Source organism: Pelodiscus sinensis, chromosome 22 (assembly GCF_052426305.1).
Source record: "Pelodiscus sinensis isolate ZL-2025 chromosome 22, ASM5242630v1, whole genome shotgun sequence".
NCBI lineage: Eukaryota > Metazoa > Chordata > Testudines > Trionychidae > Pelodiscus > Pelodiscus sinensis.
The window spans coordinates 24,396,516-24,423,396 of NC_143073.1; the positions used below are offsets into that span (position 1 = coordinate 24,396,516).

The 26,881-nt window shown below is 54.1% G+C and overlaps 1 protein-coding gene across 1 annotated transcript in view; it reads left to right on the forward strand.

The window, feature by feature from the left end:
* The window catches only part of LOC142819583 (guanylate-binding protein 1-like), a 112,463-nt gene that overhangs the window by 59,976 nt on the left and 25,606 nt on the right, over positions 1 to 26,881 (forward strand). The window contains exons 13-14 of the mRNA XM_089772587.1: positions 1,994 to 2,236; positions 11,681 to 11,958. Coding sequence (XP_089628713.1) covers positions 1,994 to 2,236; positions 11,681 to 11,958 — 521 coding nt within the window. The remainder of the gene's footprint in view (positions 1 to 1,993; positions 2,237 to 11,680; positions 11,959 to 26,881) is intronic.

The window sequence follows — 26,881 nt, forward strand, 5'->3', positions numbered from 1 at the left end:
TTTCCTCTCTTCCAAGTGCCACAAAATAGATTCCTTAAGGATCCCTTCCATGATTTTTCCAGGAACCGAGGTAAGACTGACCAACCTATAGTTCCCTTGATGGTTCTTCTTCCGTTTTTTGAAGATGGGCACAACATTTGCCTTTTTCCAATCATCCAGGATCTCTCCCGCTCTCCATGACTTTTCAAAGATAATGGCCAAAGGCTTCTCAATGACAGTTGCCAACTCCCTCAGTACCCTTGGTTGCATTAAGTCTAGACCCATGGATTTGTGTACGTTTAGCTTTTCTAAATCTTCATCCCATTTTGTGTCACAGCGCATTAGTCGGGATCCCACCTTGTCCATGAAGACAGAGGCAAAGAAAGCATTGAGTACTTCAGCTTTCCCCACATCATCTGTCACTAGGTTACCTCCTTCATCCATTAGGGGCCACACACCCTCTCTGATCACCTTCTACTTGTTAACATGTCTGTAGAAACCTTTCTTGTTATCCTTCACATCCTTAGCCAGTTGCAATTCCAATTGCGCTTTCGCCTTCCTGATAACCCCCCGGCATTCTCGAGCTAGACATTTAAACTCCTCCCTGGTCATTTGTCCTAGTTTCCACTTTTTGTAAGCTTCCTGTTTGTGCTTAAGTTCACCAAGGATTTCCCCTGTAAGCCAATCTGGTCTCCTACCATGTTTGCCTCTCTTGCTACGCATCAGAATGTTTTCTTTCTGTGCCTTCAATAAGGCTGTCCTGGATTCCTTTCTCCTTCATGTTAGCATCTCAGGGGATTCTGTCCATCACGTGTTTGAGGGAGTGACAATCTGCTTTTCTGAAGTCCAAGCTGTGTATTTTTCTACTCTCCTTTCTTGCTTTGGTCAGGATCCTGAAATCTACCATCTCATGATCACTGCTTTCCAGGTTGTCACCCACCTCTACTTCCCCCCTACTATTTCCTCCCTGTTTGTGAGCAGAAGGTCAAGCTGCACACAGCCCCTGGTCGGATCCTTCAGCACTTGTACCAAGAAGTTATCCCCAACATTCTCCAAAAACTTCCTGGATTGCCTGTGTACTGCCGTATTGGTTTCCCAGCAGATGTCAGGGTGATTAAAGTCCCCCACGAGAACCAGGGCCTGCAATCTGGAAGCTTCTCTCAGTTATCCGAAGAAAGCCTCATCTACCTCATCCACCTGATTCGGTGGCCTATAGTAGACACCAACCACAACATCACTGCTGTTGTTTGCACCTCTAAATTTAACCGATAGACTCTCAAAGGGTTTTTCTCCCTCTATATTCTGGAGTTCAGAGCAATCATAGTGCTCTCTTACGTATAGTTCAACTCCTCCTCCTTTTCTCCCCTGCCTGTTCTTCCTGCTTTCCAAGGGTATGTCTAGACTACATGCTTGTGCCGACAGAGGCATGTAAACTAGGCTACCTGACTTACTCAAAGAAGCCGGGATTTAAATATCCCCGGCTTCATTAAAACAAACATGGCCACCACGCTGTGAGTCGAGATGCAGATTGGTCGACAAGGGAAGCCTTTTTTGACCACTCCACTATGCCTTGTGAAATGAGGTTTACAGGAGCGGTCGACATAGGCTTCCCCAGTCGACCGATTCGCGTCTTGACTGCCGCACTGTGCCGACGATCCGCTGAGCCGGCACAGCGCGGCCGCCATGTTTCTTTTAATGAAGCTGGGGATATTTAAATCCTGGCTTCTTTGACTATGTTAGGTAGCCTAGTTTACATGCCTTTGTCAGCAGAGGCATGTAGTCTTGACATACCCCAAGTGTTTAGTTGGGAAGGTGGGAACTGAAGGGGCTGGGCTTGGGGTAAAGCCAGAATTGGGAGGGATCTGCCTTTGGGTGGCAACAAGCCAGCAGCCAGGACGGGTGGAAGGATGCTCTGCTGGGAGATAAAATCGTCCTGTTTGAATTCACTTCTCTCTCTCTCTCTCTCTCTCTCTCTCTCTGCATTGCTGGCTGCTCCCTTTCCCTCTCGGTGCAGGTCGGGGCAGGGAGGTGTTGAATTACAACCTCCCACGCCAGTGCATCCGCGATTACTTCCCCACGCGCAAGTGCTTTGTGTTTTTCCGGCCAGCCAGCGACAAGGAAATGAAGCAGCTGGAGTCGCTCCCTGAGAGAGCCCTGAAGCCTAAGTTCCTGGAGCAGAGCCGCAAATTCTGCCAGTACGTTCTCCAGGAGTCGAAGGTGAAGATGCTGAAAGGAGGCCACCCCGTCACCGGGCAAAGTGAGTCATGAGCGGGAACTAGCAAACCAGGGGAATGTCTGTGCAGCCGGGCTGCCCCCTCCCCAGGATAAGGCCGGGAGAGCAGGTCCTCAGGCTCCAGGGACTGACGTGAGGGTAGAATGTTTCTTCCAGCCCCTAATGCCACCTCTCAGCTCCATCGGCCGGATTTGGAGGGGGGAACAGCCCTTGAATCCTGCCCCTCCCCACAGCACCTGGAGCAGAGGGGCACAGAAAGCACCCAGCCGCTTTGAACAGTACGGGGCTACTCTGAATCTGGTGGGTGTCATGTGCCTGGGGGCCCAGGCAGTGTGGCTCACAGGTTGAACTGGGCAGCCCGTGGGCCAGATCCAGTAGCTTGGTGTACCACTGTAGGGCTTGCCGTGTAGACGGGGGCGGGGAGGTCTGGCCATGGGCCGGGTCTGCAGCTGGTACCTCAGTGTAGCTCTGCTGGAGTCAGTGGGTCCGATCCCCTGGCGATGCAGCCCTGGGGTGAATTGACATGGCTCCATGGGATTCAGGAGGCCAGATCCCCCACCAGTAACAGCACAGCTGAGTTATCGCAGAGCACCTGTGTCACAGCACTGAGGGGTCAGGGGCTTCCTGTTGAAAACAGAGTCGTCTACGTGCGTTAAAATCACCCGCTGGCTTGGGTGGAATTCTCTCTGCTTTGTGGGAGCGGGGAGAACAGCCCGTGGCTCAGATCTCAGGTCATCTGAGAAGGGTTTCCCACGATGCAGCTCTTCCCCAAAACAGCATTTGGCAAAATCAGAGCATCTTTTGGCCCAGCCCTGGGGCCCAGACTGTGACTCTGATGAGATTGGTCTGGGGAGGCTCCCTCAGCACAGGGGTGACTGCTGGGGAGGGATCAAAGGGGGGCACCAGCCAGTTGACTCCTCCCCCGATCCCCCACCCAGGGGAGTGAGGGGCAACCTCTCCAGCCAGGCCCTGCCCCTCGTCTTCCACTTCACCCTGCCCCCACTCCAACTGAGACCCCACTCTTCTCCACTGGCTCCCAGGCACATTGCTGGCTTCTGGCCGGTGATGGCGGGCGCTGCCCCTGCCCCAGGCGGTGCTGCTGGAAGCCCTCGCTTACCCTCTGAGCTTGGGCCCCATGGGCTCAATGTGGAGCAGTGACAGAGCAGTGGTGTGCAGTGGTCAGAGCAGTTTTCACCATTCGGGGAGTTCCTCAGCCCGGAGCCGTGAGCTGAGCCGGGGTTTGGATACAGTGACAGCGAGGGGCAGCCTGTGCTCTAGCTGAGACCAGGGCCCTGCACCATACAGCTCAGTTTCATGCCACGTTACAATAGGGAGCCGATCAAGGGTGGGGGCTGGGAGCGAGGTGGAACACGGGAGGTGACAGTCGCTTAGCAAGTGCCGTCGTGTGCGTGGGGCTGTCTGGGAACGTGCTGTCGCAATCCCCGTGCACAGAACGGGGGATCACTCACGTCAATATTAATCACCTTGCTTAAGTGCTGGCTCCAGGCCAGGCCGCTCAGCACCTCCCAGGATGGAGCCTTCGGTGACTTAGATGGACACAAATTACAGTCAGTTGAGGGGGGAGCAAAACCTGACCTAAGGGTTAGAGCAGGGGTTCCCAAACTTTTTGACACAGGGACCAGTAAATCCATTCATGAGCTTTTGGAGGACCGGTAACATTCATTTGCACATTTGCATATTCAATAAGCAAATGATGAATATTCAAATAAGTTGTTTCTGGTCCTCCCAAAGCCCCCAGTGTCAGCATTAGCAAGGCTTTTGATACAGTCACCCACAATATTCTTGCCAGCAAGTTAGGGGAATACGGATTGGATAAATAGACTGTAAGATGGATAGAAAGCTGGCTAGACCAGGGTTTCCCAAACTTTTTACTTTAGTTGGAACCTGTTTTTTTTTTCAGTGCTGTCTTTTACAGCTGAAAAATATAAATGCATGTAAAAAAAAAAGAATGAAAAATGAATAAATTTTCAGTGTTTCACCCAGCTGCATCCTCCACCCATTCTGGGCCTGGACTTGGGGGACCCAGTGCTGCATGAGCACTTTAGGAGGCAGGAGCAGGAGGCGGAGCAGATTGGGGGCAGGGTATCTGGCTAGGAGGGAGGGTGCAAGGAGGGGTAGGGTTGCCAGGTGTCCGGTTTTGTACCAGACAGTCCGGTATTTGAGGGGTTTGTCCGGGAAAGAAATTGAGAAATTACCAGACATATAAAATGCCTGGTATTTTCTAATTAGGTACGTTTTATTATAATTAGGTGTATCAGTCTTTAGATACTACTTGACGGAGGGTATATGGGGGGGAGGCGGGAAAATGGAATCCCTGGCCAGACTCACTCATCTGCTAGGGTCTGTAGGGTCTGCATGTGCCCAGGTCAGTCCCACTCCCCCCCTCCTTTCTCTTCCTGTTCACCCCAGTCCAGCCCGGCTGCCCCTGTCCAGCCCTGCTTCCGGCGGCCAGTTCCCCCTGCCCCCCACCAATCTCCCCCGCTGCCCCAGCGACCCCACCCACCAGCCCCCTACCCCCATCCAGCCCTGCTTCCAGCAGCTGATTCTCCCATCATTCTCCTCCTGATCTCCCCCTAGCCAGCCCCCCCCCCCCCCCCCCCCCGGCTCCTATCCAGCCCTGGTTCCATCGCCTGCCCTCTCTGATCTCCGCCACCGGACAGCCCCGCTACCCTCAACCCTGCTTCTGCCGCCCGCCCCCCCATCTCTGCCGGACAGCCCCGCTACCCTCAACCCTGCTTCTGCCGCCCGCCCCCCCATCTCTGCCGGACAGCCCCGCTACCCTCAACCCTGCTTCTGCCGCCCCCCCCCATCTCTGCCGGACAGCCCCGCTACCCTCAACCCTGCTTCTGCCGCCCGCCCCCCCATCTCTGCCGGACAGCCCCGCTACCCCCAACCCTGCTTCTACCACCCGCCCCCCCATCTCTGCCGGACAGCCCCGCTGCCCCCAACCCTGCTTCTGCCACCCGCCCCCCCATCTCTGCCGGACAGCCCCGCTACCCTCAACCCTGCTTCTGCCGCCCGCCCCCCCATCTCTGCCGGACAGCCCCGCTGCCCCCAACCCTGCTTCTGCCGCCCGCCCCATCTCTGCCGGACAGCCCCGCTACCCCCAACCCTGCTTCTGCCGCCCGCCCCCCATCTCTGCCGGACAGCCCCGCTGCCCCCAACCCTGCTTCTGCCGCCCGCCCCATCTCTGCCGGACAGCCCCGCTACCCCCAACCCTGCTTCTGCCGCCCGCCCCATCTCTGCCGGACAGCCCCGCTACCCCCAACCCTGCTTCTGCCGCCCGCCCCATCTCTGCCGGACAGCCCCGCTACCCTCAACCCTGCTTCTGCCGCCCGCCCCCCCATCTCTGCCGGACAGCCCCGCTGCCCCCAACCCTGCTTCTGCCGCCCGCCCCCCCATCTCTGCCAGACAGCCCCGCTGCCCCCAACCCTGCTTCTGCCACCCGCCCCCCATCTCTGCCGGACAGCCCCGCTGCCCCCAACCCTGCTTCTGCCACCCACCCCCCCATCTCTGCCGGACAGCCCCGCTGCCCCCAACCCTGCTTCTACCGCCCCCCCCCATCTCTGCTGGACAGCCCCGCTGCCCCCAACCCTGCTTCTGCCACCCACCCCCCCATCTCTGCCGGACAGCCCCGCTGCCCCCAACCCTGCTTCTACCGCCCCCCCCCCATCTCTGCCGGACAGCCCCGCTACCCCCAACCCTGCTTCTGCCGCCCCCCCCCATCTCTGCCGGACAGCCCCGCTACCCTCAACCCTGCTTCTGCCGCCCGCCCCCCCATCTCTGCCGGACAGCCCCGCTGCCCCCAACCCTGCTTCTGCCGCCCCCCCCCCCATCTCTGCCGGACAGCCCCGCTGCCCCCAACCCTGCTTCTACCGCCCGCCCCCCCATCTCTGCCGGACAGCCCCGCTGCCCCCAACCCTGCTTCTGCCGCCCCCCCCCATCTCTGCCGGACAGCCCCGCTGCCCCCAACCCTGCTTCTACCGCCCGCCCCCCCATCTCTGCCGGACAGCCCCGCTGCCCCCAACCCTGCTTCTGCCGCCCCCCCCCATCTCTGCCGGACAGCCCCGCTGCCCCCAACCCTGCTTCTGCCGCCCGCACCCCCATCTCTGCCGGACAGCCCCGCTGCCCTCAACCCTGCTTCTGCCACCCGCCCCCCCATCTCTGCCGGACAGCCCCGCTGCCCCCAACCCTGCTTCTGCCGCCCACCCCCCCATCTCTGCCGGACAGCCCCGCTGCCCCCAACCCTGCTTCTGCCGCCCCCCCCATCTCTGCCGGACAGCCCCGCTACCCTCAACCCTGCTTCTGCCACCCGCCCCCCCCCCATCTCTGCCGGACAGCCCCGCTGCCCCCAACCCTGCTTCTGCCGCCCGCCCCCCATCTCTGCCGGACAGCCCCGCTACCCCCAACCCTGCTTCTGCCACCCGCCCCCCCATCTCTGCCGGACAGCCCCGCTGCCCTCAACCCTGCTTCTGCCGCCCCCCCCATCTCTGCCGGACAGCCCCGCTACCCTCAACCCTGCTTCTGCCGCCCCCCCCATCTCTGCCGGACAGCCCCGCTGCCCCCAACCCTGCTTCTGCCGCCCGCCCCCCATCTCTGCCGGACAGCCCCGCTGCCCTCAACCCTGCTTCTGCCACCCGCCCCCCCATCTCTGCCGGACAGCCCCGCTACCCCCAACCCTGCTTCTGCCACCCGCCCCCCCCCCCATCTCTGCCGGACAGCCCCGCTGCCCCCAACCCTGCTTCTGCCGCCCGCCCCCCCATCTCTGCCGGACAGCCCCGCTGCCCCCAACCCTGCTTCTGCCGCCCCCCCCCATCTCTGCCGGACAGCCCCGCTGCCCCCAACCCTGCTTCTGCCGCCCGCCCCCCCATCTCTGCCGGACAGCCCCGCTGCCCTCAACCCTGCTTCTGCCACCCGCCCCCCCATCTCTGCCGGACAGCCCCGCTGCCCCCAACCCTGCTTCTGCCGCCCACCCCCCCATCTCTGCCGGACAGCCCCGCTGCCCCCAACCCTGCTTCTGCCACCCGCCCCCCCCCCCATCTCTGCCGGACAGCCCCGCTGCCCCCAACCCTGCTTCTGCCGCCCGCCCCCCATCTCTGCCGGACAGCCCCGCTGCCCTCAACCCTGCTTCTGCCGCCCCCCCCCATCTCTGCCGGACAGCCCCGCTGCCCCCAACCCTGCTTCTGCCGCCCGCCCCCCCATCTCTGCCGGACAGCCCCGCTGCCCTCAACCCTGCTTCTGCCACCCGCCCCCCCATCTCTGCCGGACAGCCCCGCTGCCCCCAACCCTGCTTCTGCCGCCCACCCCCCCCCATCTCTGCCGGACAGCCCCGCTGCCCCCAACCCTGCTTCTGCCACCCGCCCCCCCCCCATCTCTGCCCCCCCCCCCCATCTCTGCCGGACAGCCCCGCTGCCCCCAACCCTGCTTCTGCCGCCCGCCCCCCATCTCTGCCGGACAGCCCCGCTGCCCTCAACCCTGCTTCTGCCGCCCCCCCCATCTCTGCCGGACAGCCCCGCTGCCCCCAACCCTGCTTCTGCCGCCCGCCCCCCATCTCTGCCGGACAGCCCCGCTGCCCTCAACCCTGCTTCTGCCGCCCCCCCCCCCCATCTCTGCCGGACAGCCCCGCTACCCCCAACCCTGCTTCTGCCGCCCGCCCCCCATCTCTGCCGGACAGCCCCGCTGCCCTCAACCCTGCTTCTGCCACCCGCCCCCCCATCTCTGCCGGACAGCCCCACTGCCCCCAACCCTGCATCTGCCGCCCGCCCCCCCATCTCTGCCGGACAGCCCCGCTGCCCCCAACCCTGCATCTGCCGCCCGCCCCCCCATCTCTGCCGGACAGCCCCGCTGCCCCCAACCCTGCTTCTGCCGCCCGCCCCCCCATCTCTGCCGGACAGCCCCGCTGCCCCCAACCCTGCTTCTACCGCCCCCCCCATCTCTGCCGGACAGCCCCGCTACCCCCAACCCTGCTTCTGCCGCCCGCCCCCCCATCTCTGCCGGACAGCCCCACTGCCCCCAACCCTGCTTCTACCGCCCCCCCCCCATCTCTGCCGGACAGCCCCGCTGCCCCCAACCCTGCTTCTGCCACCTGCCCCCCCATCTCTGCCGGACAGCCCCGCTGCCCCCAACCCTGCTTCTGCCGCCCGCCCCCCATCTCTGCCGGACAGCCCCGCTACCCCCAACCCTGCTTCTGCCACCCGCCCCCCCATCTCTGCCGGACAGCCCCGCTGCCCCCAACCCTGCTTCTGCCGCCCGCCCCCCCATCTCTGCCGGACAGCCCCGCTACCCTCAACCCTGCTTCTGCCACCCGCCCCCCCATCTCTGCCGGACAGCCCCGCTGCCCCCAACCCTGCTTCTGCCGCCCGCCCCCCCATCTCTGCCGGACAGCCCCGCTGCCCCCAACCCTGCTTCTGCCGCCCGCCCCCCCATCTCTGCCGGACAGCCCCGCTACCCTCAACCCTGCTTCTGCCACCCGCCCCCCCATCTCTGCCGGACAGCCCCGCTACCCTCAACCCTGCTTCTGCCGCCCCCCCCATCTCTGCCGGACAGCCCCGCTACCCCCAACCCTGCTTCTGCCACCCGCCCCCCCCCCCCCCATCTCTGCCGGACAGCCCCGCTGCCCTCAACCCTGCTTCTGCCACCCGCCCCCCCCCCCCCCCATCTCTGCCGGACAGCCCCGCTACCCCCAACCCTGCTTCTGCCGCCCGCCCCCCCATCTCTGCCGGACAGCCCCGCTACCCCCAACCCTGCTTCTGCCGCCCGCCCCCCCATCTCTGCCGGACAGCCCCGCTGCCCCCAACCCTGCTTCTGCCACCCGCCCCCCCATCTCTGCCGGACAGCCCCGCTGCCCCCAACCCTGCTTCTGCCACCCGCCCCCCCATCTCTGCCGGACAGCCCCGCTGCCCTCAACCCTGCTTCTGCCACCCGCCCCCCCATCTCTGCCGGACAGCCCCGCTGCCCCCAACCCTGCTTCTGCCGCCCCCCCCCCCATCTCTGCCGGACAGCCCCGCTGCCCCCAACCCTGCTTCTACCGCCCCCCCCCCATCTCTGCCGGACAGCCCCGCTGCCCCCAACCCTGCTTCTGCCGCCCCCCCCCATCTCTGCCGGACAGCCCCGCTGCCCTCAACCCTGCTTCTGCCGCCCGCCCCCCATCTCTGCCGGACAGCCCCGCTGCCCCCAACCCTGCTTCTACCGCCCCCCCCCATCTCTGCCGGACAGCCCCGCTACCCCCAACCCTGCTTCTGCCGCCCGCCCCCCCATCTCTGCCGGACAGCCCCGCTGCCCTCAACCCTGCTTCTACCCCCCCCCCCATCTCTGCCGGACAGCCCCGCTGCCCCCAACCCTGCTTCTACCGCCCCCCCCCCATCTCTGCCGGACAGCCCCGCTACCCTCAACCCTGCTTCTGCCGCCCGCCCCCCATCTCTGCCGGACAGCCCCGCTACCCCCAACCCTGCTTCTGCCACCTGCCCCCCCCCCCCATCTCTGCCGGACAGCCCCGCTGCCCCCAACCCTGCTTCTGCCGCCCGCCCCCCCATCTCTGCCGGACAGCCCCGCTACCCCCAACCCTGCTTCTGCCGCCCACCCCCCATCTCTGCCGGACAGCCCCGCTGCCCCCAACCCTGCTTCTGCCGCCCCCCCCCCCCATCTCTGCTGGACAGCCCCGCTGCCCCCAACCCTGCTTCTGCCGCCCCCCCCCATCTCTGCCGGACAGCCCCGCTGCCCCCAACCCTGCTTCTGCCGCCCGCCCCCCCATCTCTGCCGGACAGCCCCGCTGCCCCCAACCCTGCTTCCCTGCCTGCCCACCCACCTGCCCGGATCTCCACGGGACAGCCTTACTGCCCCCAACCCTGCTTCCCCCTCCCCACAGCCTGCTCTGTTCTGCTTCCCTCCCGGCAGCCACGCTGAGGCCTGGTATTTTTTTCCCGTGGCCTGGTACCAGGCCACAGCCCATAGTTTGGGAAACGCTGGGTTGGAGAGTCTGGCCTGTTGGGAGGTTAAAGCGTTGGGCACGTTCGGACTTGGGAGAAGAGTGAGAAGGACCCGAGAGCAGCCCCTTAGCAATAGCGCTAATGCTCCTTGCAGCACCCATCTTCCTCCCCCCACCCCCGCCTTTCTCTCTCATCCTTCATCTCCTCCTGCACCCCCTGGGGCCAGCCCAGCCCTCCTATGACAGCCACTCTCGGCGTCAGTCTTTCCCATGGTGCTCCCGTGCCTGGAACGGCTTCCCGCAGACCATGTGCCCAGGGCCTCCCTCTCCCTCACACTCCTTGGCTGTGTCTACACTGGCATGAATTTCCGGAACTGCTTAAAACGGAATACTATTCCATTTTCAGTTTTTCCGGAAAAGGTGCGTCTACATTGGCAGGATGCTTTTCCGGAAAAGCCCTTTTTCCAGAAAAGCGTCTGTGGCCAATGCAGACGCGCTTTTCCGGAAAAGAGCACCGATCGCCATTTTCGCGATCCGGGCTTTTTTCCGGAAAAGACTACTGGGCTGTCTACACTGGCCCTTTTCCAGAACAGTGTTCCGGGATAAGGACTTATGCCTGAGTGGGAGCAGAATAGTTTTTCTGGAATAGCGGCTGATTTTGTACAGTAGAGCATCGTTGCTTTTCCGGAAATTCAAGGGCCAGTGTAGACAGCTCGCAGCTTATTCCGGAAAAGCGGCTGATTTTCCGGAATAAGTGGTCCAGTGTAGACACAGCCATTTTGTTCTGCTCCCTTCCCCCCCTGCTCAGCTCCATCCCCTCTCCTCCCTCCCTACGGCCTCGCCGGCTCCTTGTCTGTCGGGTGTCCATGGGGCTGTGAGCACCTGAGGGCAGGGCGCAGGGACAGCGCTGGCTCTGAGGGGCCAGGCGCACTCCTGGGCTTGGACGTCAGAGGGACAGGAGCTGCCACCGGCATCGCTGTGGTGTTTTAGATGCCGCTATAATTATTACCCCGTCAGAGCAGACGACTACCTGTCTGGACTAGAGACTGTTCTGTAGTATGGACAGTGTTTTCAGTGCCATATTTCTGCCAACAGTAAAGTGTCTTGTTCCATATTTGTTGCTGTGGTTAGAACAATGTTTATTTTATACTTTAGAGAGCATCATAAGAGAGGAGGGAATGTGATGTTTTAGATGCTACTTGTAATGATTAGAACTGGGAGCACTGGCTGTTGGGAGTCTGGAAGCCCAGGAAACAGGAAGGAGGGGGGAGATTAGAAGGGGCTGAGTGAGAGCTAAAGAGGGGAGCAGCAGCAGCTTTGTAAAGGGGCTTCACTTTTGGTAAATAAAGTCCTGATGAAGTTTGTTAGTACCTTGCTTGCATGATACAACAATCGGCCCCCCAGTGTCTGTGGGAGCTACTCAGCCAGACAGGGAAGGGCCCAGGGCCAGTGCAGAGCTGGGGCCAGGCCCTCACGGGAGTCTCTGGGAATTCTCCTAACGCCCCTCCCCTGCTGTTCCCCAGTGTTTGGCCTCTTAGCCCAGAGCTACGTGGAGACCATCATGAGCGGGAAGGTGCCCTGCCTGGATGATGCAGTGACCAGCATTGCCGCCAAGCAGAACGAGGCTGCGGTCAGGGAGGGGCTGGCTCTTTATGTCGCCCAGATGGAGGAACAGGTCACTTTCCCGGCGGAGGTGGCCGCGCTGTTTGAGACACATGGGGCGTGTGAGAGGGCAGCCCTGCAGCTGTTCATGCAGCAGTCCTTCAAGGATGAGGATCAGAAGTTCCAGGAGCAGCTGGCGGTAAGTGTACGGGCCCTGCACGTCCCCCTGCCTTGGACCTGGCCCTGGATTGACATGGGGGCTTGGCCCAGCCCTGGCCCAGACAAGACCCCAGGTGTTTGGATGCCGGCTCTGGTAGCAAAACAAAGACACGGGTACACAGCTCTGATAGCAGTTGCCTGGGTGGCTCTTGAACTGACCGATACTAAAGCCACCAGCCCAGGCCCTGGGGCTGATATTCAGCCCAGCCTTGCTCCTGCTGATCCGGCTGCGTTTGTCCCTGGCCGGGAAAGCAATGAACGTGGCCCCAAACTCACTGTGGGGTCAGTGACCCTGGGGTGCAGCGAGATGCTGCCACGTACCGAGGGAGCCTCCTTAAAGCCCCCAGGATGGGCTACCCCTGCGGGTTTTATCGGTGAGAATACTGCCGCCAGGCGTCTGTCACACCAGTGCTTGAGGAACGAACAAATCACAACCAACTCTCCAAGCGTCTCCCTGTGCGTTCCCCGGGCAAGAAATCTGCACCTTCATGTTCCCACCACAAATGTTCATTTTCTGTCTTTGTCCCACGCAAGGGTCTCAAGAGCTCACTCAGCAGCAGCTGGCAGACATGGGACTGATGTGTCATTGCTCTGAGCAGAGCCACGGTGGTTGGGAAGCAAAAGCTCCGCTGGGACAATGTTTTATATTTTACATATCTGGCTACAAATCACATTCCACCCCCTCTGGCCATGTCCACCAAGTACGGAGAGAGTCCCCTCTTCGCCCACCATTTCTCCCCATTCCCTGACTTGTGTTAATTAGTGTTACTTCCTTCCCTGCTCCTGCATCACCTCTGGTTCCTGCCCATCCAGGCAGGCCTGGGGCTCCCATCCAGCACCCTCCTCCCGGAGAGCTGGGAACCAGAGGCAGGCGTGGGGAGAGAAAGCTCCAGCAGGGCAGGGACTGACTTGGTCAGCAGAGACAGGACCTGTGGTGGGGGACAGACCCGAGCACCATGGAGGGGGAGGTTGGGCGACAGAGGTGACATGCCCCAGCCTTCCCCACCCCACAGCTCGTCAGTCAGAGTCCAAGATCAGAAAGGGCCTTTGGAGCATCTCTCCTGCCTAGGCCAGGCCAGCGAGTTCCAGGCTCCCCCTTCACGGAGTTCAGGTGCTTGTGTCAACAGAGCAGCCTCCAGACATTTGACAGAGAATCCGTCTGGGACTCCCTGGGCAGCGTCTCAGTGCTAATGACACTGGCTGCCCTAGACCTCGCCCACAGAGAGCTGCAGCAGGCTGGCCGCACCTCTGCCGGGCACACAGGTAGACAGTCGCCGCCGCCAGGGAGAGCTCCCTCATCAGCATAATAATCCTCTTCCATGAACAGTGCCAGGGATGGGGGAGCAGCGACGGGAGCTTCCCCCCGACACTGCGCTCTGCCCTGGCGCTAAGCTCAGGGAGACGTCTGTCGTGTGGGGCCTGGTTCGTTCTCAGCGCAGACAGAGCCTGGGGTGCGGCTGGAATCGGTTCGGTTTCACTCCCAGCCTCTGATTCCTGTTCTGCCTGTCTGTGCTGCAGAGCCCTGTCGTGTCCCAGTGCTCTCCCTGTGGAGATGTCTCCCAAGTCCCCTTCAGTCTTTGGTTCTTCAGATAGGCCGAACCAGCCAATGCCCTGCAGTCTGTCAGAGCAAGGCCTTTGCCCGGCTTCCCAGGCGTTGTGCAGCTCGTGTTTACACTTCCCCAGTTTAACACTCTCCTGGACACAGTGTTACGGTGTCTGGCTCACCAATGCCGGGTGCCGAGGTAAAGTCACCCACTTGCTGCCAGTCACCACTCCTGGGTGTAGCCCTTTGGCCCCAGAATCACCAGGCAGCCCGTGGCCAGAGCCCCAGCTTTCCAGGACCTGTTGCCACGTTCTGTGCAAAGAGCTTCGTGTCTCCTTCGCACCCGACCCTTCCGCGCGCTGCTCCAAACCCAACACGTTCCCTACCCTGTTCCTCCTCTCGACATTCCTCTGACTCTGCCCCCTGTCTCCTGCCGCCTAGAGACCCCTCCACGGGTAGGGCCTAATGAGCAGCTAACGGGCTCCCCACAGCCATGTGCAGCTTAGGTGGCTCAGAGGGTATGAAGCGGCTCACGTGTCTACACTGGGAGTGAGGGGTGTGATCCCGGCTCCTGCAGATATTTCCAAACTTCCTTTATTGACTCCTAAATCTGGGGCCATTCCTCCCATTTGTCACGTACAACGAGTGGCTCTGGGACAGGATTCTCCCCCGCGCTCTCAGCAGTGACAACGGATGCAAATAGTTCACTTAGCAGAGGGGTAGCCGTGTTAGTCTGAATCTGCAAAAGTGGCGAGGAGTCCTGTGGCACCTTATAGACTAACTGAAGTGTAGGAGCATAAGCTTTCGTGGGCAAAGACCCACTTCGTCAGATGCATGTAGTGGAAATTTCCAGAGGCAGGAATAAATATGCAGGCCAGAATCAGGCTGGAGATGACAAGATGGATCCAATCAGGGAGGAGGAGGCCCACTTCTAGCAGCTAGAAGCTGCTTTTGTAGTTAGCAAGCCATTCACAGTCTTTGTTTAATCCAGAGTTGATTGTGTCAAACTTGAAGATGAACTGTAGCTCAGCAGTTTCTCTTTGAAGTCTGGTCCTGAAGTTTTTTTGCTGCAGGATGGCTACGTTTAGATCTGCAATTGTGTGTCCAGGGAGATTGAAGTGTTCCCCTACAGGTTTTTGTATGTTGCCATTCCTGATATCTGATTTGTGTCCATTGATTCTTTTACGTAGGGACTGTCCTGTTTGGCCGATGTATATAGCAGAGGGGCATTGTTGGCACATGATGGCATATATTACGTTGGTAGATGTGCAGGTGAATGAACCAGTGATGGTGTGGCTGATCTGGTTAGGTCCTGTGATGGTGTTGCTGGTGTAGATATGTGGGCAGAGTTGGCACCGAGGTTTGTTGTATGGATTGGTTCCTGAGTTCGAGTTATTATGGTGCGGTGTGTAGTTGCTGGTGAGACTATGCTTCAGGTTGGCGGGTTGTCTGTGGGCAAATACCAACCTACCTCCCAAGGCCTGTGAAAGCGAGGGATCATTGTCCAGGATGGGTTGTAGATCACTAATGATGCGTTGGAGAGGTTTTAGCTGGGGACTGTAGGTGATGGCCAGTGGTGTTCTGTTGGTGTCTTTCTTGCTAACTACAAAGCAGCTTCTGCTCTCTTGGAATTCACACCTCCAGATCAGCTGCTAGAAGTGGGCCTCATCCTCCCTGATTGGATCCACCTCGTCATGTCCAGCCTGATTCTGGCCTGCATATTTATTCCTGCCTCTGGAAATTTCCACTACATGCATCTGACGAAGTGGGTCTTTGCCCACGAAAGCTTATGCTCCTACACTTCAGTTAGTCTATAAGGTGCCACAGGACTCCTCGTCAATAGTTCACTTAGCAGTTCCACGGTGGCTTATCACCGTCAATGCACCTTTAGCACCTGGATTGTCCAGTGGCCCCAGCGGTGGTTTGGCCCAGCTCCTGCCTCTGTGTGTGCAAAACAATCTGCTAGTCTCTGTCCTTAGTTACTTGCTCTTCAGGTTCTTTCCTTGCTTCTCTAATTACCTTCCTCCTCGCCATGGATCACACCTTGTAGGGGTGGAGAGGAGAGGCTTGTGTGTTCCAGTGACCCCCGAGAGCAACACTGCCTGGAGTCGTGCACTGCCTTAGGGTCACCCTTAGCAGAACAGTCGGGGTGAGGTTCCAGGCAAAGTGTGGTCCAAGCCATCCTCAGTGGCAGAGCAGATGGGGGGTAACTGCACAATGGAGGTGAAACTGTTGTGCAGTGTGACAGCGGCTAGGAAGGCGGATGAAGGCTGCAGTAGACAGAAGCTCTCCAGTCGTCATGGGGTCTAGGCCATTGGCTTCAAGCCCTCTCTCTGTCAAGCACACTGTGGTGACTGTTGTGCACCAGTCTCTCCACTTCAAAAGGAGTCCTGCACAGCTACCTTCCAGTTGTTGGGAAAACAACACCGGCACAAATCAACAATCCGGTGTCAATTGGCAAGTGCAAAACAAGCATGTCAGGCACAAGCTGAAGATTCAAGATCTGAAGGACCCATTAAGCATGACCACTTGAAGAAACTGAAGAACGCTGGAGCCAGCTGAAAGCAGGAATTATCAATGCCTGTGAGGAAACTGTTAGCTGCCGCACCAGACAGCTTCAGGACTCGTCTGATGAGGACGATGTTGAAATTAAGCAGCTCATCAATGAGAAAAGCATGGCATTTTGTGCTTGGAGGAATTATATGAATTGCAAGACCAAGAGAGAAGCCCATGCTAAGGTGAAGGCGGGGAACTCAAGAACAAATGAGGGACTGAGAAAGTGCAAGAACTCCAACAATTCATGGATACCCATAATGCATGTGGTTTCTTTAGCATCATTAAGGCTTTTTATGGAGCAGCTTGGCATGGTGTAACCGGTTTGGTTCCTCCACCTCCGGGTCGGTAGGCAGTCACTGTGCCCCACTGCATTGGTACTTTAAGTCAAGCCCCAAGTCACTAATCCTTCAGGAGAGGCAGTAAACACAGTCAATACAACCACCAGTCCCTGGTTCGGGGTGAGGCAACATCAAGCACAGTTTATAGGGAGTGGCCAGGCCCCTTGTTCAGGGTGCGGCCGCAAGCAAACGAAGTCAGGCTGTAGACAGGCCAGGCACGGGTTCAGGGCGTGGCAATAACAACCACAGTCAGTTCATGTGGCCTGGCCAGGCCCTGACTCCAGGCCCTGACTCCAGGCATGGCAACAACAAACACAGTTAGTCCATCAGGCTATGTCTACACTAGCCCGCTAGCTCGAACTAGGGAGGCTAATGTAGGCATTCTTAGTTGCAAATGAAGCCCGGGATTTAATTATTCCAGGCTTTATTTGCATCTTCCCATCCAGGAGCCAGTTTTAAATCCCCTTAGTCCAAACTAACTGCCCACAGCTACACGCAGCAGTCAAATGTTAATTCGAACTAAGTCCTTAGTTCAAGTTAACTGTTACACTTTGTATAACGCAGGCCTTATTGATCTTTCCTACAAGCAGCAAGGAGGGAAAAAATGGGCCTCATGCAAAGTGGAAAACAGGCTTATTATCTAGCGAAGAAAGTTTTACAGGCCTGGTCAGACCAAACCCTGCCAACTCTGCAAGCCTTCCCAAGACCCCGTTAACTCTAAAACATCCCAACAGGTACCATGCGCCCCATCTTTTAAAATCAATGGAGAGGCCTTGGAGAATGTCGGCCATTTTCTCTACCTGGGAAGTTGTCTTTCATCCAAAGTAGATATCGATATAGAAATCCAACATTGTCTGAGCTGTGCCAGTGCGGCCTTTCCTTATTTATGACACGGGTTTTGAAGGTCACAACATTCGAGCAGACACATAACTCCTTGTCTATCACTTTGTCATTCTCCCAACACTAATGTATGGGTCTGAAACCTGGCCAACCTACCGACATCACTTGAAAGTCCTTGAGAGGCATCACCAGCGCTGCCTCCTCAAGATACTGAAGTTCCAGTGGGAAGAAAGGCGCAGGAACATCAGTGTTGTGGAAGAGGCAAAGACCACCAATATCGAGACAAGGAGCATCCGCCAGCAACTTCGCTGGCCTGGTCACATTCGAGTGCCCGACCATCGCCTCCCCAAACAGGTCCTGTTTTCTCAGCTGAAAGAAGGACACCGCAACATGGGAGGACAACAGAAGTGCTATAAGGACTTGCTAAAGGAGAACTTCATGAAAAGCGACATGGATACTGGCGCTCGGGAGACACTCGCCCAGGATCGCTCAAAATGGAGACAAGTCCTACGCGGTGGCTCCCTGCATTTTGAAGTTGCTCACTGACAAGCTGAGGAGGAGAAGAGGCTCAGGAGGAAGAGGAGGGCTTCTAGCCATGGGCAGCAGCCTCCAGCTGTCCCTGGAAACATCTGTCCTCACTGTAACAGAACTTGTTGTTTCAGGATCGGCCTTATCAGCCACCTGAGGGTGAACTCTTCCCATGGAAGATGATCATACTCCGCAATGTGTGATCGCCTGTCACCGTATATCAGATATACAGAAGAACATAATTTATTGGACAAAAGTCAACATGGTTTCTGTAAAGGGAAATCATGTCTTACTAATCTATTAGGCTATGTCTATACTACCACCCTACTTCGATCTAGGGTGGTTAATGTAGGCAACCGAAGTTGCAAATGAAGCCCGGGATTTGAATTTCCTGGGCTTCATTTGCATCTTGCCAGGCGCCGCCATTGTTAAATCCCGGCTAGTTCGGACTCCGTGCCCGCGGCTACACACGGCACAGACTAGGTAGTTCGGATTAGGCTTCCTATTCTGAACTACCCGTACACCTCGTGGAACGTCTAGACTGGCATTATTTTCCGCAAATGCTTTTAACAGAAAAGTTTTTTCGTTAAAAGCATTTGTGGAAAAGAGCGCCTAGATTGGCACAGATGCTTTTGCGCAAAAGCATTTTTTGCGGAAAAGCATCTGTGCCAATCTAGACGCGGTTTTGCGCAAGAAAACTCCGATCACCATTTTCGCCATCGGGGCTTTTTTGTGCAAAACAGTTTTTAGGTGTCTACACTGGCCCTCTTGTACAAATACATTTGCGTAAGAGGGCTTTTCCCCAAATGGGAGCATCATAATATTTGCGCAAGAACACTGACAATCTTACATTAGATCGTCACTGTAAACAGAAGAAAGTTACTTTATTTTATATAAAAGAACTTTGGTAGATCTAGTAAACAAAAGAGATTCTGTGAAAGAAAGCAAGGGACAAAAAGAAATAGAAAGAGTCCATTATGGACAGTATTTCTTTCCTGGATTCACTTAATATGTTAAAAAGGTTTTCTTAAAAACCCAAGTAAGATGCAGGCAATGACTGGAAATTCTGTCTTTTTGTTTGTGTGTGAATTATGAAGGAATTCGCTTGTAGGAGTTTAGATAAAAGAACTTTACAGACTTATCATTTTCACTTGGCAAATAAATACGACTTTTCTTTTGATGGGAAGGGGGGTTGAAGGTTTAGAATACAGTGCATACTATGATCATGAGGAGTCATTAAAACATTAATTCTGTAAATTTTGATCTTCAAATTATGCAAAAGTAAAAAACCGACCGTAGGTTGAACCTTTCTAATCTGGGACTGACTGGTCTGGCAACATCTATGGTTTGGCATCCTTGGGAACCCTGTGGTTGGAGCAATGTGTGTGTGTGTGGCGGGGGGAGGCGGGGGGCGGGACGGACTATGGCAGCAGAATCATAGATGTTGCCAGACCAGAGAATCCCAGTAGCAGAGCCAGGTTGACAGCAGGGGGCCAGCAGCTGAGGACCCAGCTGGGGTTGGGAGAGGAGCTGGGCCAAGTGCCCTTGGATCTTCTTTGACCTCCCCTAGCAAACTCCCTGGTTTGGGGCCAATCAAGTCCAGGGGTGCCGGACCAGGGAGGTCCAACCTGTACCTGCAGGTTAAGAGAAATGTTTTTGGTAATGTTTGAGATCTTAATTACTAATTAAACAACCCTGCCTTCTTAAACTCTGTGCAAATATCAATTCTAATTTATAAAAATAATCCTTAAATATAAATACAGGACCAAGTCCTGCTTAGTTAAATGAATGTCTACATAGAGTAAATCTGCTGATGACTCCAAATTATTTTGATTTAAACCCATTAATTGAGCACAATTGATTAGATTTCCAGGGAGCAGGAATCAGCTAATTGTTATTGTTAAAACAGAGGCCTCATGATTACTGAAAATGTTGCATCTCATTTTTTCTTCCAGACCCAAGAAACCATGTAATGGAGTATACATGCAAATAAGTTTATCTTAACTGACTGCATTCAGTTCCTCGTGGGCCAAAATTATGGATCTTTTAAGCTTGATTAGAATAGTAGTCTCAAAAGAGCAATTTTTCATGGTTACAATGGGCAAATATACACAGTATAACTGTCAGAACATATTACATATCCAAAAACACCCATCCTAACATATTTCAGGTATTGTTACATACATTCTGCAGGTAACAATACCTGAAATATGAGAACATCTGGAGTTGCTATTGTCTGTCACATTTATCTCTTGGATAAAAACACTAGATAGTCACCCAAATAAAACAGAAGCCTACACTCTGCAACAAGCATACTAACCACTTAACTAAAAAGTGACAACTCTGAGGATACAGTTTAGCAATAAAAAGATGGTTAGAATTAATCAAGGCTGTTGCCACAATGTATGTTTGTTAACTGGAATTTTTAAACATATTTCTAGGTAACTGAGCTTTAAAAGGCCCTACATACTGGTTTCACATGCTCCAGGACCATGACTTCAGATGCTGTAGATAATATAATTCACCCAACAGCAGAAAGATGGGAGGTCAAAGTATTTATGAGAAGTGAAACAATGAACAAAGAAAAAATGAATAAATATTTCAGTCTGATTCTAACGTGCACTTTGATAGCAATATACAAGCCATAGCAAAACTCTCATGTAAGAAAAAACATGCCAAATTAGCTAACTTATACTCAGGGAGAATTTTGTTGGTTTTTTATTAAAAAAAAAGGTATAGATAAGAATCTCTGCACTCAGACCCCATTCAATCTTTGTCATTTATTGCAATTAAAAAAAAATTTAAAACTAATATTCTCCATAGATGAAATGGTTGTAGGAGACAACCTTGGCTCGAGTGATCATGAGCTAATTCAGTTTAAATTAAATGGAAGGATAAACAAAAATAACTGTGAGACTAGGGTTTTTGATTTCAAAAGGGCTAACTTTAGTAAATTAAGGAAATTCGTTAGGGAAGTTGATTGGACTAAAGAAATTATGGATCTTAAAGTGGAGGAGGCCTGGAATTATTTTAAGTTAAAGTTGCAGAAGCTGTCAGAAGCCTGTATCCCTAGAAAAGGGAAAAATATTATAGGCAGGTGTGTTAGACCAAGCTGGATGAGCAAGCATCTCAGAGAGGTGATTAAGAAAAAGCAGAAAGCATATAAGGAGTGGAAAATGGGAGGGATCAGTAAAGAAAGCTACCTTATTGAGGTTAGAGCATGTAGGGATAAAGTGAGAAAGGCTAAAAGTCAGGTAGAGTTGGACCTTGCAAAGGGAATTAAAACCAATATTAAAAGGTTTTATAGCCATATAAATAGGAAAAAAACAAAAAAAGAAGAAGTAGGACCGCTAATTACTAAGGATGGAGTGGAGGTTAAGGATAATCTAGGAATGGCCCAATATTTGAACAAATACTTTGCTTCAGTCTTTAATGAGGCTAATGAAGAGCTTAGGGATAATGGTAAGTTAACAAATGGGACTGAGGATAAGGAGGTAGATATTACCATATCCGAGGTGAAAGCCAAACTTGAACATCTTAATGGGAGTAAATCGGGGGGCCCAGATGGTCTTCATCCAAGAATATTAAAGGAACTGGCACATGAACTTTCAAGTCCATTAGCAAACATTTTTAATAAATCTCTAAACTCAGGGGTTGTACCATTTGACTGGAGAATTGCTAATATAGTTCCGATTTAGAAAGAAAGGAAAAAAAGCGACCCGGGTAACTATAGGCCTGTTAGTTTGACATCTGTAGTATGTAAGATCCTGGAAAAAATTTTGAAGGAGAAAGTAGTTAGAGACATTGAGGCTAATGGCAATTGGGACAAATTACAACATGGTTTTACAAAAGGTAGATCATGCCAAACCAACCTGATCTCCTTTTTTGAGAAAGTAACGGATTTTTTAGATAAAGGAAATGCAATGGATCTAATCTACCTCGACTTTAGTAAGGCATTTGATAAAGTACCACATGGAGAATTATTGGTTAAATTGGAAAAGATAGGGATTAATATGAAAGTTGAGAGGTGGATAAGCAACTGGTTAAAGGGGAGACTACAGCGGGTTATACTGAAAGGTGAACTGTCAGGTTGGAGGAAGGTTACTAGCGGAGTTCCTCAGGGATCAGTTTTGGGGCCAATTTTATTTAATCTTTTTATTGCTGATCTTGGCACCAAAAGTGGAAGTGTCCTAATAAAATTTGCAGATGACACAAAGTTGGGAGCTATTGCCAATTCAGAAAAGGATCGGGATATCATACAGGAAGATTTGGATGATCTTGTAAATTGGAGTGATAGCAATAGGATGAAATTTAATAGTGAGAAGTGTAAGGTTATGCATTTAGGGATTAATAATAAGGATTTTAGTTATAAGCTGGGGACACATCAGTTGGAAGTAACGGAGGAGGAGAAGGACCTCGGAGTGCTGGTTGATTATAGAATGACTATGAGACGCCATTGTGACATGGCCGTGAAAAAGGCTAATACGATCTTGGGATGTATTAGGCGAGGTATTTCCAGTAGGGATAAGGTGTTAGTGCCATTATACAAGGCATTGGTGAGACCCCATTTGGAATACTGTGTGCAGTTCTGGTCTCCCATGTTTAAGAAGGATGAATTCAAACGGGAACAGGTACAAAGAAGGGCAACTGGGATGATCCGAGGAATGGAAAACCTGTCTTATGAAAGGGGACTCAAGGAGCTTGGCTTGTTTACTTTAACCAAAAGAAGGCTGAGGGGGGACATGATTGCACTTTTTAAATATATTAGAGGGATAAATACCAGGGAGGGAGAGGAATTATTTAAGTTTAATACCAATGTGGACACAAGAACAAATGGATATAAGCTGGCTAGTAGGAAGTTTAGACTTGAGATTAGACGAAGGTTTCTAACCATTAGAGGAGTGAGGTTCTGGAACGGCCTTCCAAGGGAAGTAGTGGGGGCAAAAGATCTATCTGGTTTCAAGATTAAACTAGATGGGTTTATGAAGGGGATGGTTTGATGAGATAACATGATCTTGGTAACTAATTGACCATTCATTACCAGTTGGAAATAGGTCAATGGAGGGATGATAGGAGTTGCTATAGGGAACTTTCTGGGTGTCTGGCTGATGAGTCTTGCCCACATGCTCAGGGTTTAGCTGATCGCCATATTTGGGGTCGGGAAGGAATTTTCCTCCAGGGTAGATTGGCAGAGGCCCTGGAGGTTTTTCGCCTTCCTCTGTAGCATGGGGTACAGATCACAGCTAGAGGATCTCTGCATCTTGGGGTCTTCAAAGTATTTGAAGGCTTCAATATCGGAGATATAGGTGAGAGGATTATTCTAGGAGGGGTGGGTGAGATTTGATGGCCTGCACTGTGCAGGGGGTCAGACTAGATGATCATAATGGTCCCTTCTGACCTTGGAGTCTATGAGTCTATGAGTCTATGAGACTGAGTTATAAATTTTATACAAAATATTGTTCCAAAATCTGTTATATATGGAAAAACCACCTCCTACAGCTCCCAGAAGGGGGCCTGAAGGACATTGCAAAAGAAGGGGCTATATTTGTTTTAATTTTAGAAAGTATTTTCTTTTAAGGGTTATTGATCAAAGAGTGCTTGGTAGTTTCCATATTCAAAAGAATATCAATAATGTTGATATTCTTAATTAAATAATTTTTCTTACAATAGTAATATTGTGCAATAAGGGGAAACTGTGAAACGCTTACAGTTTCCAGTCCATTTTTACATTATTTAATAAAATATATATTGGCTTACAGGGCAGGTAGGAGATGGGGGGGAGGGGACTAGACCCATTCTGGGTGCCACCAAAAATTATACAAACCTGCAGTCCCTGAGTCCTCGGACTGATCCTATTCAACATATTCATAAACGATCTGAAGAAAGGGGTAAACAGGGAGGTGGCAAAGTTTGCAGATGATACTCAACTGCTCAAGGTAGTTCAGACCAAAGCAGACTCTGAAAAGCTTCAAAAAGATCTCACAAAACTGAGTGACTGGGCAACAAAATGGCAAATGAAATTGAATGTGGATAAATGTAAAGTAATGCACATTGGAAAAAAATAACCCCAACTATACGTACAGTATGATGGGGGCTAATTTAGCTACAACTAATCAGGAAAGAGATCTCAGAGTCATTGTGGATAGTTCTCTGAAGACGTCCACGCAGTGTGCAGTGGCAGTCAAAAAAGCAAACACGATGATCGGAATCATTAAAAAAGGGACAGAGAATAAGACGGAGAATATCTTATTGCCCTTATATAAATCCATGCTACACCCACATCTGGAATACTGTGTACAGATGCGGTCTCCTCATCTCAAAAAAGATATACTGGCATTAGAAAAGGTTTAGAGAAGGGAAACTAAAATGATGAGGGATTTGGAATGGGTCCCGTATAAGGAGAGATTAAAGAGACTGGGACTTTTCAGCTAGGAAAAGAGGATATGATAGAGGTCTATAAAATCATGAGTGGTGTGGAGAAAGTGAATAAGGAAAAGTAATTTACTTGTTCCCATAATATAAGAACTAGGGGCCACCAAATGAAACCGGCCAGCAGGTTTAAAACCAATAAAAGGAAGTTCTTCTTCACACAGCGCATAGTCAATCTGTGGAACTCCTTGCCTGAGGAGGTTGTGAAGGCTAGGACTATAACAGGGTTTAAAAGAGAACTAGATCAATTCATGGAGGTTAAGTCCATAAATGGCTATTAGCCAGGCTGGTTAAGGAATGGTGTCCCCAGCCTCTGTTTGTCAGAGGGTGGAGATGGATGGCAGGAGAGAGATCTCTTGATCATTACCTGTTTGACTCACTCCCTCTGGGACACCTGGTATTGGCCAGAGTCGGCAGACTGGGTACTGGGCTGGATAGACCTTTGGTCTGACCCAGTGTGGCTGTTCTTATGTTCATATTCATCTTCAATTATCTTCTTAGACTTAACCTGCTAGAGTTTCTGCTCCTTTTGATTTTCTCTCATTAGGATTTGGCTTTCTCTTTTTACACAGGATGCCCTCTTGCCTCTAGCCACCTTTGTTACTCTGCAAGGGTCTGTCTACACTGCAAAGTTAATTTGAAATAACAGTCGTTATTTCAAATTAACTTTAATAGCATCTATACATGCAAACCACTATTTCGAAATTGATTCGAAATAGTGGAGTGCTTAATTCGAATTTGGTAAACTTCATTCTATGAAGAGTAACGACAAATTCAAAATAGCTATTTTGAATTAAGTGCTGTGTAGACACTTAATTTGAAATAGGAGGCCAACAGCCCTTCCCAGGGAGCCCTGGTGGCCTCTCTGGGCACAACCAGGAAAATTTACTCTCCTCTTCCTGAGCCCCAGCGCCATTAAAGGGGTAGACCCTGGCCACAGTGCCTGCGCCAGCTCCAAGCCTGCCAGCCCAGAGCCAGCAGTGGCCACCGGGGCCCCTGACCCAGTGGTCCCAAAACGTGAGACAGCAAGCCACTGGCAGCCAGCCCTCCACCACTCCCCAGGAGCAGCCTGCCAGCTCTCAGGAGCCTGCCAGGGGCTGGAGAAGGTGGACGCCTTCCTAATCCAGGGTGGAGATCATCGAATTTATTCAGGTTTGGGGGGGATGCCCCCAACGTCCATGATCTCCACACTAGAGGGAGGAATGCTGCTGTCTATGGCAGGATAGCTGCCAGCCTGGCCACCAAAGGCCACATGCGAACTCAGGAGCAGGTTTGCATGAAAGTCAAGTTGGTCCAGCGAGATCCCCAATCCTGGGCCCTGAGCATTTCTTTGATATCAGGGGGTCTAGCGAGAGGTAAGTGGAAGGACGTGAGGGAGGAATGGGGCACGATCCCCCGGTATGGAGGACCAGGGTGGCTCTGAGGGCTCCTTGGGGTAGATGCTCTTCCACAGGGCCTCCTGGATCCTGACAGCCCCCCGATGGACCCCTCGGATGGCAGCCTGCAGCAAGTGCAGCCGGGCTGATGGCAACAACCCCACGAAACGCACCGGCATGCCCAGGAGCCGCTCTGGCTCCATGTGGCCGAGTGCTGTGGTGTCCCAAGTGCGGGCACTCAGGGCACTCCAAGCCAGGACTGCTTTGCTGTCCCTCATCGAGGTAGACAAGCAAGCGGGGAACCCTGAGAACTGTCTGTCTGGGGTGCGGGTTGGATCCCTTTAAGCACAGAGCTCAGTTAGCCTCACGCACTAGGTCCTAACCTGATGCCCTGCCTGCACTGGTTCCGGCCAGCCTTACCTTCGGTTCAGGGTCCACTCAGTGTGGACATGCTATTTCGAAATAGATTTTGTGTATAGATGCATTAATTCGAATTAGCTTAACTCGAATTAATGCTGTAGTGTAGACATACCCCAAGTTAGCCAAGATGGCTGCTGTTTTTCAATGTATTTCATTAGCCGCAATGTTCTATTAATTGTTCTGCGTTATGTATTTGTGTTCTTGCTTTGCTGTTCCCGTCACAGACCAGGGCCCCCTGTGCCAGGTGCTGTACATCGCTGCTCCTCAGCCAGGGGCTGGGGCCCACTGTGGGGCCATAAGCAGGTTTCAGGGGGTGGCCCAATAGACCCGAGAACCAGGCTGGTGTTAGACTCACGGGGCCTGGGGCTGAAGCTGAATCCCAAGTAACTTATTTTGTGCCCCTCCCCCATGGCGTGGAGCCCCAGCGAGGTGCCCTGCTTGCTACCCCATCGCAGGCTCTGGCCTTTCACCCCTCGGCGAGGCCCAGTTGTGGTGTCACAAGCAGGCTGGGCATGTTGGGGGAGGGGGACTCAGAAAGGAAAAGGTGGAGTCTCCCTGCTGTACATACCTGGGCTCCTCTCCTGGGGATGTCACAGTGGCACCTGGGTAGCCCCCTCCTGGACCAGAAGCCTGCTTGGCCCATCGCTGTGTCCACACAGAACCACGGGGCAGCCCTGTGCCTAGGAGCCAAGTCCCCTCTAAGCTGTGCGGTAGCGCGGTCCCGCAGCTGCCTAATACGCCCAGCCCGGGGCTCAGGGCTCTTCACACGGAGCTTGCTGGGGGGGTGGGGGCACATCTCCCTCAGCGACAGCAGCAGCTCCCTGCTGAGCCCAGAGCAGCGAGTCTCCCAGCCGGTCGGGACACGTCCCCTCT